The 17,077-nt window shown below is 40.5% G+C and overlaps 1 protein-coding gene across 1 annotated transcript in view; it reads left to right on the plus strand.

The window, feature by feature from the left end:
- The window catches only part of LOC311521755 (cohesin subunit SA-2-like), a 92,855-nt gene that overhangs the window by 30,271 nt on the left and 45,507 nt on the right, over positions 1 to 17,077 (plus strand). The window contains exons 9-13 of the mRNA XM_084630308.1: positions 1,562 to 1,713; positions 3,147 to 3,220; positions 3,883 to 4,006; positions 10,862 to 10,960; positions 12,364 to 12,443. Coding sequence (XP_084486434.1) covers positions 1,562 to 1,713; positions 3,147 to 3,220; positions 3,883 to 4,006; positions 10,862 to 10,960; positions 12,364 to 12,443 — 529 coding nt within the window. The remainder of the gene's footprint in view (positions 1 to 1,561; positions 1,714 to 3,146; positions 3,221 to 3,882; positions 4,007 to 10,861; positions 10,961 to 12,363; positions 12,444 to 17,077) is intronic.

A 17,077-nucleotide genomic window follows, 5' to 3' on the forward strand; every position in this document is an offset into this window, starting at 1 on the left:
TGTCCCAGTCCCTATTCCCACCTCCTCCTCCTTAGCAGGCCAAAACATACCTGCAATGCATGCCCACAGTCCCACCCCTTACAATTTGGTCTTTTAGTGTTATATACCTCACCCCCCAAAACCCTTTTGCCCCTCCCAACTGGTTGCTTAACCTTGCCTTAAAATAGGGGTTTAAACAATCTTAAAGTGTGTTCTCGAGTAACACTTTAACTGCTCTTATCTGTTCCCATTGTACTAACAAACCCATCTGACTAGGCAAAAGCAACATACACAATCTATGTCCTTTGTTTACACATATTAGTATAAAATATAAAAGTATTAAAGGTCAAACCCAAAATTCTATCCAAGGGATAGCTCAGTGGTTTGAGCGTTGGGCTGCTAAACTCAGGGTTGTGAGTTCAATCCTTGATGGGGCCATTTAGGGATCTGGGGCAAAAATTGGGGATTGGTCCTGCTTTGAGCAGGGGGTTGGACTAGATGACCTCCTGAGGTCCCTTCCAACCCTGATATTCTATGAAACAAGCCTATATACTAGCATGTGTGAATGTAATTTGGAAGCATTGGACATGGTAGGTATCCTGCTGGCTTTAAGAAAAGTACAGGTATTTAAAATACGTTCAAGAGTATCTCGGCACCCCAAAATTCTTGTTTGAAGAGGAAGCTTGGAATGTAGATTATCTGTAAAGTAGATCAGTTGCATTTTAATATTTAGCAAAATCTTTTGTAACAGCTGAGATAATTAACTTTGTAACAGCTGAGATAATTAACTTCAGAATTCTGCTATGTAGTGGAAGTTATGCATAACATAGTTTTCTGTCACTAATTTTCCTTCCATCCCCACTGAGTGAATATAATTAATATAAAAGGGAGGATTTTAAAACTTATGAGGCCTGTCCTAAGAAACTTATCATTCAAGAGGTTTTTTTATGATACCCCTACTAAAATGAATACCTTTGTAGCTTGCTTATCTTGCACAGCATGACAATATCTAGGTGAGTTTATACTTTTAAAAAAGCCAACAATTGGTCACAGCACAGCCCCTTCCCTCCCGCCCCCCCCCTTTTTATTTTTTTTTTGCCTTTGCCATCCGTGCCCACTGACAAATGGGAATCTAGCTGTTGGTCTGAATCAACAAAAGTAGACACACTTTATACGGTTTCATAAAGACCATCAGACTCTGGCTCGTGTGGTCCTGAGCTCTTGCACTGATGTTACTACGTTTCTTCACATCTGAGGAAGGCACTTATCCTATAGCTCTAGATTGTTGTCCAAAATTAAGGAGGAAATCTGCAACATGCAACATCACCTGGACCAAAAGAAGTATTTCACCAGGAGTAGAATAAAACACCTCTGACAACCCTTTTGTTTCCAAGCCAAGTAGTAAATTTAAATGAAATATTACCCCAACATCTGTCTTTTTGCTGCTCCTACCTTGGATTGTGATCTTACAATTTAAGCAGGGTTGAGGTTGACCAGTACACTTGTTTTAACATGTTGAATATACTTTGTAATTTGTACCGCTGAGCTAAGGCTTACTTATTTGGTTTCTCTTCTTTTTCAGCGTTGAAGCTTCTGACAGCGCTTGTAAGAGTAAATCTAAATCTTGATGTCAGCAAATGTAACGCTCAAAGGCTGTATCAAGTGGAGAAGAACAGGATTTCTGTCAAGAGGACCAATCACAGACTGGACCAATTAGAGAGAAAAAGGAAAGAGGTGGGTCAGGTTTGTTATTTGGGATGGGTGAAGATGTAGTAATAGAGGTGGCTCTTTTCTGGCTGCTGACTTACACATGTTTTTCTCACACTTTTGAAATACAGGGAGGTGATATTTGCTAAGCATCATCAATGATAGATTGCAAAGCAGTTCTCACTTACCAGGTTCAGTGCTATACTGACAAGCACTCCAGACATGTCGCACACAACTGATCTGCATTTTACTACTTGCTCTAGCCATTATGCAGCAGTAGAGTGCATAGTATTCTTTAAAGTCTCTGTTTTGATGATAGCCTCTCAAAATTGGGGATGTGACTAGCTGGTGAATTGGCATCTCTTCTGTGTGCATCTGGTAATTTTTTCATGTCTATTCATACACATGCATGCACACACAAAACTGGGCTCCCACAAACCATGAGCCAAATTCTTTGGTCTTTGCTCAGATTATACTCTGGAATTAGACCAACGATATTGGAATTTATCACTGTATGAAAAAAGGATTCTTAAAATGCCATGTGACCACAATTTAAACTATGGCTCATTTCTCTCCTACTGTCCGGACTCCATTATTCCTTTCCTGACACCCAGACAGCCTCTTGTGACTCTCCTACTGTCCATGCAGCATCCTGCACCATGGAAAATTATCTTTTAGGTGCTGGCATAGTTTGTTGCTGCACAAATGTGAGAGAGAGTCCCTGCCCCGCTAAGCTCGCAACCAAGTACCTCCGATGTAATCTTTGAACTCCGTCATGGGTACAATTGTTGTATTTGTAAGAAGAGGCAGCTTCTGTGTTGAAAGGTGGCTAGGTAGGGCAGGAGAGACAGACTAGGGCAAGTGTTAGCTTCCTAATCCCAGTCTCTTGGGCAAATCAGAGGGAAGAGGTGTGGGGTGGGAAATTACTTGTCACCTTCATGGTACCTTCATTAAAGAGAAATGATAGATTATGACTAAATGATTTATTGTCTCTGAAGACCTCTACCGAGTTTTCAGGGCTTCGTCAAGGTGCCCATTGGACTACCTCATCCAAAGGTATTCTGGGTTTTTTCCAGCTTCTGACTTCTACCATATGTCCAAGTGAATTACAAAGACAACTTAGACCTACACATGCAAACTAATTGTGTAATGGCATGTATCATTCCTTCTGTGTATTCCTAGAACAAGGTTCTTTTCCTCAACCAATATATTATATGAAGTGTCTTAGTACTTGGATTCATAATTGAAATCCAATGACATTTTATTTTGATGTAGTTGTGCCAAATCAAATCCCTAATGTAGACAGGCTCATATTTTTGTACTGATGAATTGTGCAAACAGTAGGGTTTGCACCCAGTGTAACAACGTGAATGTGGTTACCTTGATATGAATTTCCTGTAATATAAAGGGGATTTGTCATATTCCCTACTTGGAATTTTCAATGTTTTTGGTATTTTCAGTATGAACAGAAACCGCTGGAAATAGAGAATATGATGAATGCTATTTTCAAAGGGACATTCTTACAGAGATATCGGTAAGAATATTTATCATTTATATGCTTTTGAAATAGCACCCACAGGCCTTAATCAAGACTGGACTCCATTGTGCTGCATATTGTACTAACACATAGGAGCCCACTGTCCCTTCCCTGATGAGTTGACAATCTAACTTCCCTCACTGAAAAAAAGAATAGGAAGGAATAAAAATAAGTCTGTACAGCATACATGCATCCCATAAGAAAATCTCATGCAAAGTGTCCCGGTTAAATCAAGATGAATATCCAAGGGACAGTAAAATTTTCTCTGAAAAAGCACATAATACTGAATTATTTGAAAGAACCCATTTAGGCTTAGAAAGTAACCCCTTCATTATGTACACTCATTCTCCACTGCTTTGTTTGCTTCTTCCTTCTGGCTACAGACTAATAAGTTTATGGTTGAAAGACCTTCCAAACCCTCAAAATAATTGCAACTTGTGTAGCTAACAGGGTTTTTTTTCAAACACTAACAGATCCTTTGTAGGGGATTTGTAGATTAAAGACATGTTTAAAAGTTACTGAATGGACACTTAAGATGCTACTTGGGATTGCATGTATATCTGCAACTCTTGATCTCCTGCTCGGAAAAGCAAATAATTAACCTGGTATCTTTTGGGTATTTATAAATGTGTTTATAACACAGTTTTGTAATTTTACAGTGATGTGATTCCTGAGATCCGGGCTATCTGCATTGAAGAAATTGGCAGCTGGATGAAAATGTATCCTGATACGTTCTTAAATGATAGTTACTTGAAATATATTGGATGGATGCTGTATGATAAGGTGAGGATTTTCACCTCCTCCTCCCTTTATCTCCCACAGAAGGAAAGTTAATTCAAGATTTTAAAAAAAATTGTTCTAAAAGTTAAAACAACTTAGAGTTATATATTCTTACATGGTCAAAAAGTCTCCCCTCCTCCAATACTGTGTTTTGTTTTAAAACTCACCTTACACCACTAAGTAATAGAAAGCACTTACTTTTATCCATTCTATGCACAAAGCTGTGTGAAAGTGTGCGGCACTGATCCATGGTGTGTGTATGTATAGCTTTGCTGGGTGTATATGTATGTGACCTTGAGCAATGTTTCACTTTATTGGGTAAGTTGACTTTGAAACCTATCCTTGCTAAGTGGTGACATGGAATACATCCTCTGTATGTACAATTTTAGAGGTAGGGTAAACTTCTGTTTTAAGATTGACAGTTGTTACTTTGTTAAATTATATTATTTCATAGAGAGAGACAATAATACTCTTTATTTCTGAACTGGAAAACAAGTGGAGCTATAAGAACATTTGGAAAATATTATTTAAAATCTCAACTATTTTGTTACAGTTCAGTTTCTTTTAATTACCTCTTATATTCCTAAAATCTTCCAAATAATGTTTTGCTTTCCCCTCACCCCCAAGGCTTTTGTCCTCATCTGTTTAGCAGTTTTCCTGTTTTAGAGCAGAGATGAACTTAGTATGTCTATCTTTTTAGAAGTTAACCTGTAAACATATTTTTCTCAAATTTACCAGTGTGTGCTTAATAGCCTGGCAGAGACAGTATTTGCTGTGAATGGTTAATTACTGAGTATGGTACTTTACTTTTGTAGGGCATCTTTTAAAATAAATAAAATGAGTTTATATAGCTCCTGTATAAATGCCAAAATGTCTGTTCTTTTGCATCAAGATTATATATGATGACACATAGTTCTTTGAATAGAATATTAGTTAACTGCAAAGCCAGCAGAGGGTGCACAAATCACGTTGTTTGTGTTTCATGCTATAACTATATAAGCAGTGGTTAAACTTCTTTAAAAGGAAACTAACTTACCAATAACAGGCCCCTCTCCCACAAAGACTTTTAGGGCACATTTAAATAGCAGGATTCTTTTGGCAGCATGTACTGTACATACTCACGTAACCCCTCTTCCATGGGTATACACAGCAGAGTGAGTAAATGGTGAGACATGGATTAAGTCAGTAGAATAAAGACATGCCTGAAGGGTGTGGGTATGAAGCCGAGTACATTCCCTACACGTTTTCTACTAGCCCAAGCTTTGCCTTCCATTTACACTGCTTTTTTAGCAGAGTAGTATCCTGCTACTGCAGCCTTTCTCCTCCTCAGCAAAAGACTCTGGTAGTGGGGAAAGGTTATGTCAGCTCCCTGCTGCTGAAGCCCTGCTCCACAGAGAGGCTGGGGTCAGTGAGGAAAAGGCTCAACCGTTCCTCATTGCCTCCCCCCGCCAAGGCCTTTCCTCACCAGAGGGAAAGGCTCTGGCAGTGGGGAGCAGCTGAAGCCTTTCCCTGCTGCCTCCCCTCTGCTGGAGCCTTTCTTTGACATGTGTAGCAACACACTGCCGTGAGGACACTTTTCCCTGTGGTGGGTAGCTAGATGTGCGCTACAGGGCACTGAAGGTGGTATGTAGTGTAGATGTAGCCATAGAGTCTAGAGAAGTTTCTCAGATCAATCATAGCAACTTTTTAAGGTATGGCCGGTTGAGAGATCTTTCAAATTACAAACACAGAATTTCCATTTTTCCCTTAGAATATGTGACATTGCTGTCAGTGCAGTACAATATGAAAATTCTAAAAATTTGGTGTCTTTGGCTAGAGCACAGAACCCCATCTGCTGTCTTTTACTGGAGACTGGAAACAGCTGCTTTTTTAAAAAAAGAAAAAATGTTTGTTAACTGGAAGCAATCACTGTAGCAAAAACTAAGTGAGATAAAATGAGAAGGCCTCTGGATTTCATCTCCATCCAGTTGACTGATTACAATACCAATCTTGCATTGCGGTACTGGCTTTAAAAAACATACTGCAAGCTATTCCTTCCCATTTTTGTGGGGGAAGGTGTACCCAGATCATTGTCATTTGGGAATATAGTTCCAGAGACATTTGCCAAATAATTTTAGGGCCCAAATCTGAGTAACCACAAAATTGTTTTCAACTACAGGAAAATGTAGCCCAGATAACCTGTGGCATTCTAAGTATAGACTAAACTCAGTCAGTCACTGGGAAGCTTTAAAAAAAGGTTTAAACACTTATTTGGTCTTCAAAGACTTATTTGCATGTTATGACTTATTTTACCCTTCTGATGCCATTTTGACATGACGTATATTTATAATGCAGACTTAATGCTGGCATAGAAGATATTTCCCACACCCAACTGGATGCCCCAAATCCATTTCTCTTAGTGGTACTGAGTTCAAAATAAAAAAAATGAAAAGTCTGTCTGTGTCCCAGTAAGAATTGTGAAACAATGTCCTGAAGGTGTAATTTTCTGCTGGAACAACTTCAGTAGTTAATTATTTCTAGAAGACAGGAATAAATGTTGCTTTTTAATACTAAATACAAATAATGCAAAATCTGGCAACACCATTCAGTAACAATAACTATACAGTTAACCCCCTTCCTAAAGAACTGTCGTCCCATTTCTCAAACTTGGTCCCCTAATTGTGCATTTTGACGCTCAAAGTGGCATTTTGATGCCTACAGTGAGTGTTTGGCTCCTATGTATTGATCTGAGCAATTAGATGTGGAAGAAAAGAAAGGGGCAGGGAAAAAAATTCCTCTGGGAGGTGAGAGGGATGGAGGCTGAAAAATGGAGATGAGCAGAGGTGGGGTAGGTGAAAGGAGTAGAAAGGATGACTTATTTTCTAAGGAAAATAAAAGGTGTACTACATACACACACGCTTGGGACATCCACATGTGTCAGCCTCGCTTTTGAGTTGTGTAGGGAGTTGTGTGATGCTTTTACTTCTAGAATGTAGCATTTTCATTAGAAAAAAAAATTACAAAAATCTAATCCCTCTTGGAACAAAATGTGCTTACGTTACAGAAGAAAAGATTCAAGAACAAAACCAGTCTTGTGAGCCTTGCAAAACTAATTTGAGATCCTCTACTGTAAGGTGCTAGAGAAGTGCTACGTAGGTAGATCCCCTTGTACTGAGGAGGAAGTTGAAGCACAGGGATGCAATGATTCTCTTGCTGCTTTGCATGGGAAATATGGCAGAAGTGGGAAAAGAGCTCAGATCTCCTCCTGACATCAAGTCCTGGGAGCTAACCACGAGATCATCCTTCTCCTGTCTAATTACAAATTAGTTTGAGAAGTTGTCCATGACAGGACATCTGTGTGGTTTGACATTCCTTCTATGGAAACTTCTATGTCATGACATCCCCCCAGATGTCATGACAGTTCACATGTACATCCTGCAACAGTGTCTCTGTAAAACTGGCATCTTATTCAACAGATCTACTCCCTGGATGTATTCTCAGTCCTAGTCTCTGACTTCTCTGAACAAAAAAAGCGTTCACTATGTTTTAGTTTGGCAGTGCTGTGGGGAGAGTGAGCTGGGTTCTTTTCACAGATCAGCAGTATTTTAAACTAAGTTCCTGTTGCAGAATCAGAGAGACAAGAATGGTGATTCTGGTGAGGGAAAAGAAAAGAAGGCTTTATCTGTAGCAAAAAGCTGCTGAGATCATTTGGGAAAAATTTTAAATAATGGAAAAAGCAGTGCAGGAGGAGTAAACACTCACTCTAAGGAACAGGAAAATGGGGCAGGAAATGTGGCTAAAAACAAAGGAAAGAAATGTAAAAAAGATGACGAAAATAATGGTAGTGGAGGTAAATCATAGAATCATAGAATATCAGGGTTGGAAGGGACCTCAGGAGGTCATCTAGTCCAACCCCCTGCTCAAAGCAGGACCTATCCCCAATTAAATCATCCCAGCCAGGGCTTTGTCAAGCCTGACCTTAAAAACTTCTAAGGAAGGAGATTCTACCACCTCCCTAGGTAGTGCATTCCAGTGTTTCACCACCCTCCTAGTGAAGAAGTTTTTCCTAATATCCAACCTAAACCTCCCCCACTGCAACTTGAGACCATTATTCCTTGTCCTGTCCTCTTCTACCACTGAGAATAGTCTAAAACCATCTTCTCTGGAACCACCTCTCAGGTAGTTGAAAGCAGCTATCAAATCCCCTCTCATTCTTCTCTTCTGCAGACTAAACAATCCCAGTTCCCTCAGCCTCTCCTCATAAGTCATGTGGTCCAGACCCCTAATCATTTTTGTTGCACTTCGCTGGACTCTCTCCAATTTCTCCACATCCTTCTTGTAGTGCGGGACCCAAAACTGGACACAGTACTCCAGATGAGGCCTCACCAATGTCGAATAGAGGGGAACGATCATGTCCCTCGATCTGCTCGCTGTGCCCCTACTTATACATCCCAAAATGCCATTGGCCTTCTTGGCAACAAGGGCACACTGCTGACTCATATCCGGCTTCTCGTCCACTGTCACCCCAGGTCCTTTTCCGCAGAACTGCTGCCTAGCCATTCGGTCCCTAGTCTGTAGCTGTGCATTGGGTTCTTCCGTCCTAAGTGCAGGACCTTGCACTTATCCTTATTGAACCTCATCAGATTTCTTTTGGCCCAATCCTCCAATTTGTCTAGGTCCCTCTGTATCCTATCCCTGCCCTCCAGCGTATCAACCACTCCTCCCAGTTTAGTATCATCCGCAGATTTGCTGAGGGTGCAATCCACACCATCCTCCAGATCATTTATGAAGATATTGAACAAAACCGGCCCCAGGACCGACCCCTCGGGCACTCCAGTTGATACGGGCTGCCAACTAGACACGGAGCCATTGATCACTACCTGTTGAGCCCGACAATCTAGCCGACTTTCTACCCACCTTATAGTGCATTCATCCAGCCCGTACTTCTTTAATGGATTGTTCATTCTTAGTCCCTAGATGTAGTTTCCTTAACACATAAAATACATGTAGGGTTAAACTGAGAGATTTGAGGTGGGAAGGGAGATTAGGAAAGGCAGGTGATACGGTTTTAGGAATTAACTTGTCCTATCTACAGACCTATGTTCTAATATTGTCTGACTGACAAATGCAAATGACAATGATTTTTCTCTGCTCCAGTCAATATCTGACCATCTGACACAACCAGCACAACTTAAATTTAGCACAGATGTAGTCTTTATTCAGGATTACAGCCCAGGAATGGAACAGTGTGGGGTGGGACTGGGATTGAGGTACAGTGGTTTTGCTGAGTGTGTTTATAAATTTGTACAGCTCTTGACTGTGGTATGCCAGGTAGTAGTCAGTGGTAAGTAGCAAGTTTGGGCGCTAATCCTGCAAGAAGCTTCATCAGGTGCAGCAGTCCACCTGTGGAAATAGGGCCTTAAATTTTAAAGAGGTGAGCAAAACTCAAGAAATGTGCCTGATGTATGTGAAGGTAGAGAAGGATAAATTAGACGACTTGAAAATCAGTGCCCATATTCTTTGGTGATCTTTCATTTTCTATTTCTAACTAAAAAGCGTCTTACACAGACTCATTAGTCAACGCCTGCTGCTGCATGGCATCGTTTGCGTTCCGTCTTAAGCAGGAGAATGGGAAGTTTGCAGTAACGGATAGCGTCCTTGTAGGAGATCTGCACTGCTTGGGTTTCTTTTATTTTCCTGCCATGTTAGAGGGAGAAATGAAAAAAAATAAATCTAGTATGAAGGAGATAATAGTGAATACAAGGCTGTAATTTGTTGCAGGGGCTCTGCAGAAACCCTTTGCCATGAGAGTTCAGCAGAGCTCAGTGAGTTCTGCTTTAGAGCCCTAGAATGACTGTCTTTTAATATTCTTAAAGGTTTTGACCTTTTAAAGTTGCAGGATTACACTTGAGGCATTTCAAAGTCTAGGAAAAGGACATTCTTTTTATAGAACCATTTTGAACAGTAGTATTGGCTTACAGAGAAACAAATGAGGTAAATCTTTATAAAACTCATAAATATTTTTGGTATAAACCAACTATATTTGTTAGCCAAACACAGAAGGGAACCTGAGGACTTGTCTACACTGGAAAATTGTATCATGCTAGAACATATTTTAACCAACATGAGCTCAGACATGTCTTAGCACTCAGGGTAGGTAAGGACTGTTGTATTTATCAACATGTCAGCAGGTTGTGGATAACCCTAGGAGGGAATAGAGGGGATTCTAGGATTAGTCACAGTCAGTCGATGTGATGTGTTAAACAGGACAGCTCTTGGCTACTCTGAGTGTTTTTATCTGAAGTAATTTATCAGTGTAGACTTGGCATGAGGGAGTCTAGATGGTGTAACATAAAACCTTCACTGGGTGCCCCAGCGTCAACGCGAACTCCGTCATACTGACTTAAACTAGTTTATTATTGTATAACATACATACATTTTATCTCTGAGTTTGGCCCACTTAGTCTTGGGACTGTAAGAGACTCTAAGTTGGTTTAACTCATATCTGAGGAAAGTGTTGCAAGAAAAACAAATAGCAGAAAGATATAAGTAGACCACCCGCAACTTTCACCTTCTGACACCCTGGGCATGGAATTATATGATCGTGGACTCCTTGCACTCCCATTGGTAATTAGTTATAATTTCTATGGGAGTGTAACATGAGCTTAGAGATCACCTCTCAGTTTGGCCCATTGTATGCTATTAGGCATATGTGACATAACTATAGATCTGTCTGGTAATGGAGATTGAGGCAGTTTTTGCTTTGTCCATCGTAGGCGTTTATAGGGCTCCCACTCCCATAGGATGACCACCAAATCATCAGTAAATAACATCAGTGCCAAAGATTTGTCACTTATCAGATTCTTCTTTGTCTAACAGCAACCTGAAGTGCGGTTGAAGTGTCTGCTGGGACTGCAAGGAATTTATAACAGAAAAGAGCTGGTATCCAAAATGGATCTCTTTACTAGCAGATTCAAGGTAAATGGAAATACCATTTTCTATTTTTAAAATCCGGTTTGGCTAGCTACACAGGATCTGATATTTTGAGCAGAGTTGGCTGTCAGTCCCTTAGACGGGCTAGGATTGTTGGGTGGGGGAGTTTGTGGGATGTTGCTCTTCATTCATGAGAACATTCTGGTTTTGCTTTGGCCAATGAACAAAGTGGGGTTGGCAGGCTCTGCGGACAGCCATGTCCAGCCTCTTGGCGAGGATTCTTTTGGCAAGGAGTATTTGGCATCCCAAAGTCCCCTGTGTTCCTTTATCCCCCTCAAAACTGAGTTTGTATGTTAGATGTTGGATTGGGTGATTCTGCATAGATTGCTATTGGAATGTATGATTCTGTGCTTATCCAGCATGACTCTGTGATCCTTGCAGAAAGATTTCCCATCCCCAGTCTGAACAAGTCAAATGCTAGGCAGTAAATGGATAGCTTTTGAGCATCTGTTGGGTGAGCTGAGCAGAGGCCATTGTGTCCCTAGTACACTGCACTGATCAAGTTGCCACGTACAGGCTAGTTCAGGCAGTCAGCACTCTACTTTTTAATGTTACCTTTGGTTGTGATTTCATCAGCTGTCACTAGCTAGCCTTGTCAGTACTTGGATAAGAAAACCCAAGGTGCTGCAGGAAGTGGTATCATGACTCCATAGGTGGCACTCTTCCTTCGGAGGACTGAACCAGTGCCCCAGCTAGTGCATACTCTTCTGCTAGGCCTGCAGGTACAGTCTTTTGGATGTCATGTAAAACCAAGGACTTGGCTCTTCGTAGTCACTGAAAATCCCATGGCACTTTCTGAAAGAGGAGGCTCATAATTCTCATGTTTTAGCCAAGTTTCAATCTGAGTAAATAAACTCTGCCTATCTAAATTCAATCCATATTTTAAACAGTTTTACAGCAGCCCTCTGTACTTCTGCCCTAATCTGTGGAGTATTGCTGTGCGTTGTTAAACAGCCACGTGATCCAAAATGTACTTACCTTTTTAGCAGGGTTATGGCTTCCAGAATTTTTTCACATTTGAGTAGAGAAATGATTTATGTAACATTGTAGCTTAGAATTTATCCTGATTTAGCATATTGTTACTAATTGTTCTTCATTTACAAACAAGTGGCCAATCATTCTTAATTTGTGAGCTGCAGTCAGTTTCTTGTGGAGACACTCTTGCATCTACACAAATTTCTTATTGGTCAATTAACTCAAATAAAAACGTAACATAATGATGGAACAGCTTGGTGGTAAGCAAATTGTCTTATGTCTCTTAGGAAATAGTCATTGCAATACTAATAAGCCTGTTTGTTACTAGTGGAGATGATCTAACTGTAGCAAAATAAATATTTGTCCAGAACAAAAAATGTTACATCTTTTTATTGTCGTTTTACATCCATTAGGATCGAATTGTGTCCATGGCTCTGGACAAGGACCATGAAGTAGCAGTTCAAGCCATGAAACTCTTGATGCTTATGTCACAGTAAATAATTTTTTTAATGTTCTATATTGTTTTAATGGCAACGAGACCCAGATGTAACTAGTTGAGGAATCATCTTATTACTGATGATGTGCTCAGAAACAATTGCCCCCTGCAGGACATGGGTTAAACAGGATAACTGCAAGCTAAAAGTCAGTTGTGAAGTGCGTGACTAAAGTTAGAATGGTACTTAAGAAATATGGTTATCCATTATAACACATTCTGGAGAATCATGTTTATTTTATAAATTTTAAATTGTGGGACTAGTGAGATTTCTTTGTCCCTTTTTGTTTTGCACTTTTTAAAAATTTGTATAAAGACTCTGCATCCCATTGCAGATACTGGTCAGATTTTAAGATCCTGCAGAAGCCAAAGCCTCTGGTGATTCAAAGTATAAGCTGACTCCTGCATCTGGCCAGGGGGAGATGGCTTCCATCCATCTACAACATTGCACAGTTGACCAGATGCACTGTGGGCTTTGCTTTTCCTCTGAAGCACAAGGTATTGGTCCCTGCTGGAGGAAGGATGTAGAACTTGATGGACCAATAAACTGACCTGGATATGGTAAATCTTACTCTTATTGAACCAGCGACATGGAACCCTGAGTGCTGACTGACTGACTGAATTGTGACTTGCTGAGGTCAGTCTTCAGAATGAGCAGTGCATGCAGAAGTTCGATAGGGATTGTCTGCACTGGGAAACTTACTGAAATAGCTATTCCAAAATAATTATTTTGGTGTAAGGCCCTGTGTGTTATTGTCTTTCTGGAGTAGCTATTTCAGTACATTTCCAAGTGTAAATGTGTCCTTATAAATCTGCTTTTCCTGTTTTTTCTCGTCTGCTCCCCCATTTGTTGTGTTTCTGATCACAGCAGTGTAAGTCTCACTGTAAAAGGAGTGCACTTTTTTCCCCTATAAAGTGAGCAGGGCTTTTTTGTATCTATTTCATTTAAGGTCAAAAGGGATTTTATTTGTTCATACTTAAAACCACTTCTGTATAGGCATATAAGTCCAATGATTAGGCAAATTTATATTAAACTGTACACCAGGCCCACTGTAAGTATTTCCCCCCCACCCCCACTTGTCATTCTTGTGAAAGTAATTGTTTGAATCTGTGAAAGCAACAAAAGATGCAGGATGGTTTCTACCTATCTACAGACACTGGTACCTGCAAGCAGTTTTAGGGTGTGCTGCATTTGGAGCTATGGGTTTGATCTGCAGCTCGTGCAGACATACTTGTGCCAGCTCTGATTGAGCTAGCGTATTAAAAATAGTCGTGTGGCTGTGGTGGCACAGGCAGTGGGGAGCCCGGGGCATGGCTAGCCACTCGAGTACGTACGCTTGGGGTCCAGGCTGGTTTGTACTTGGGGCAGCTAGCCTCTGCTGCCCCTCGCCACTGCCCGTGCTTTCCTGCCTATGCTATTTTTAGCACGCTAACTCAATGAGAGCTAGCATGCGTGTGTCTGTGTGAGCTCGGAATCACACCCCTAGCTTCAGGGATAGACATAGCCACGATTACATGAGGCCAGACAGGTGAAATCTGCACAACTTGGATAGTAACTTTAATTTAGGAACCTTTGTTTGCATTACAGTACCAGAATATCCTTTTGCACTGAAGTGCTGCTTTATAATCACAGGAAGTGATTATTATCTCCCTTGACACTCCGCCCATTTAGGTGGCATTACTCCAGGCTTACACCAGCCTATATATGGGAACAGAATTGGACCCATTGTATATGTTCATTGTTGACATAACTTGCTTTTTTACAGGAAGTATCATTGTTTAAATGACACTAATAGTAGGTAGGTTACCACTGCTAATATAAACACAAGGACCACTTTGTATGACATTTGCTTCTCCATATTGCATAGATATTGCATTGTGCTTTGTTATAGCATCTATGTGCATAACATGTCCCTGTGCTAGGAAGAGTAGTGCACCATTGTTAAAATACAATGACTCTTTAAACCAGTTAAGGTTGCTCTTGTTCTATATCTGAACCAACAAGTGCTATATTGGCACTGCAGCTGTTTAGCTTCTCTGGCTTTATTGTTGGGTTCATGTTCTCATTAAACTCATGAATGCTAACTATAGTCAAAAAGTTTATTGGTTGTCTGTGTTTTTAGGAAAGCCTTGTCTAAAGAAAGTTTAAAATTAGATTTCCAGCACTGCGCAGTTCCTCCTAAGAAGTTTTCCAAACAACACTTGTCCGTTATAAAACATATTTCCTCGTAAATAAAATGAGTGCATGTTTTTGTTGATTAAGCCATGGCAGAGGTCCAGCAACCACATACTTGTTGTCTTTGTTTCTTCTCCATCTGTTGCAGAGCCAACAGCGCTCCTAGTCACTCTGAGCCCTGCTGATTTGGTTTAATTATTGGGAAGATGAAGATGGGAGTTGGGGATTGAAATGAATTATCCACAAAGCCAACCGAGAATCTTATCTCTTTTGCTTATAAAATTAGCACGGGACAGTCTAAACATTTTGGGTGAAGAATTGCGCTAAACTCTCTCTGATAAAGTTGCTTTAAGAGACTATATAAAGATGCCTTTCCAGCAGGGGAGACGTTTCAGAAGTGATTACTGTCATTCCAGGAGCAGAGAAGCACTCGCCTGTGTGTCTACACTGCAAGTGAAGGTGTGATTGTAGCAAAGGTTGGCGTACCACTGTTAGCCTGGGTAACAGTAGCAGTGTAGATGTGGTGGCATGGGCTCAGCAAGGGCTAACAACCTGAGCCATACCTCTGCTGTGGACCCTGGGTACATACTTGGACACTAGCTTCTGCTGAAGCCCATGTCACCACATGTACACTATTCTTGTTATCCACGCTAGCTAGATTTAAGGTGGCATGAGTATGCCTACTCATGCTATAGTCACACCTTCACTTGCAGTATAGACATAGACCCATGGTGTCTACCTAAGATAGCATGGGAAGCATATCTTGGCTCATAGACAGTATCTGGTCTTAAGCACTGCAGCTTTATACATGCAGAAACGCAATAGGTGGGGTTGGGAATTGTGAAATTCCTCAAAATGAGTAATAACAAAAGAGTGACTGTAAATATTAGATTTGTTCAACCGATCTGCTTCCTGTACGTGTTCAGTCACAGTTGCTTGCTTACTTGGCAAAAAAAAATGTTCACCTCCTTTAGTCAGGCAGTTCCAATTTTTCTGTGGGAGCTGGATTCTGCTCTAGTTTCGTCATCAGCAGAATTGTCAACTAAGTTCTAACTGGACATACTTCTGGTGAGGCCTAAAAAGTCTTTTCAGATACTAGTCTGAATTTTCAGTGCTGCCTGTAACCCCTTTCTGCATAACCTTTAAACTACATAAATTTAGTATAGAATTATTGAGTAAGTTAACATCAATCCTCACAATGCCCTTTTTAGAGTGTAATTTTAACTGGTCACACACTAGTCTATGAGATGAGGTTTTTTACTACTTTTTTTCTCTACGCTTATGCAGAACCCTCAAGCTGTACACTTACCTGGCCTGTGTAAATGCACGTTCTTATTATCTTCCTCCCTATTCCTTCAGATGTATATATCCATTTTTGCGTATTGTCTTAATTAAATGGTAAGCTCTCTGAGTGAGGGACTTCCTTTGCTGAGTGATACAGCACTTAGCATGGTGGGAGCTTGATTGGACCTCTAGGTCCTATCATAATATAAATGGTGCTACAAAATGTCATGGAATTGCCAGCATTAACGAGGACAGAGCAGTGATACCAAGTGCCTTACATTAGAAATAAGAAGGAAATAAAATATGAGGAAAAATGTGAGCCACAAAGAATTGGTAGAAGGAAGAAGTGAGAAAACAGCAATTCTGAAAGATATTTGGGAACCCTAGTGGACGGCAAATAGACATGAGGTTGCTATGCAAGATGTCAGTAAAAAGGGCTTTGGGGCACTCTGTTTCGAGGTATAGCGACAAAGGAACAGAATGCCATGCTCCCTCATTATAGTGCTTCAGTGAGAGTGAATTAATGTGCTCACTTCTGGCCTCTTCACTGCCAGAAAGAGTAGAGAAAGTTCAGAAAAGAAGAACAAAAATGACTGTTGAGGAAATGACTGATGAGGAAAGGTTAGAAGGGGTGTACACAAGTCTACAAGTAGCTGGAGAATGTAAATAACAAGGGGGAAAAATTATTTTGGCTCATACAAATCTGGTTATAATTAGAAATGATGAGACTAAGGCTATGTCTACAGTACAGAGTTAAGTCGACTTAAGATACGTTAAAAGAAAAGGAGGACTTGTAGCACCTTAGAGACTAACCAATTTATTTGAGCATAAGCTTTTGTGAGCTACAGCTCACTTCATCAGCTGCATTCCTTTGCCTTCAGTCCTTTTGGTACAATGTCCATCTGTTTGCATTGGAAAGGAAGATGATGTCTGTCTGTATCTGTATGAGTTTTCTCATGAAGTTGATAGATTTCCACTCCATACGGCTAAATGCAGTGCCTTGCATAATGACAGGTTTCAGAGTAGCAGCCGTGTTAGTCTGTATTCGCAAAAAGAAAAGGAGGACTTGTGGCACCTTAGAGACTAACCAGTTTATTTGAGCATAAGCTTTCGTGAGCTACAGACTATCACGGCTGCTACTCTGAAACCTGTCATTAAGTTACTTTGACATCCA

Source organism: Lepidochelys olivacea (genome assembly GCF_965140295.1).
Source record: "Lepidochelys olivacea isolate rLepOli2 genome assembly, chromosome: 1".
Lineage (NCBI taxonomy): Eukaryota > Metazoa > Chordata > Testudines > Cheloniidae > Lepidochelys > Lepidochelys olivacea.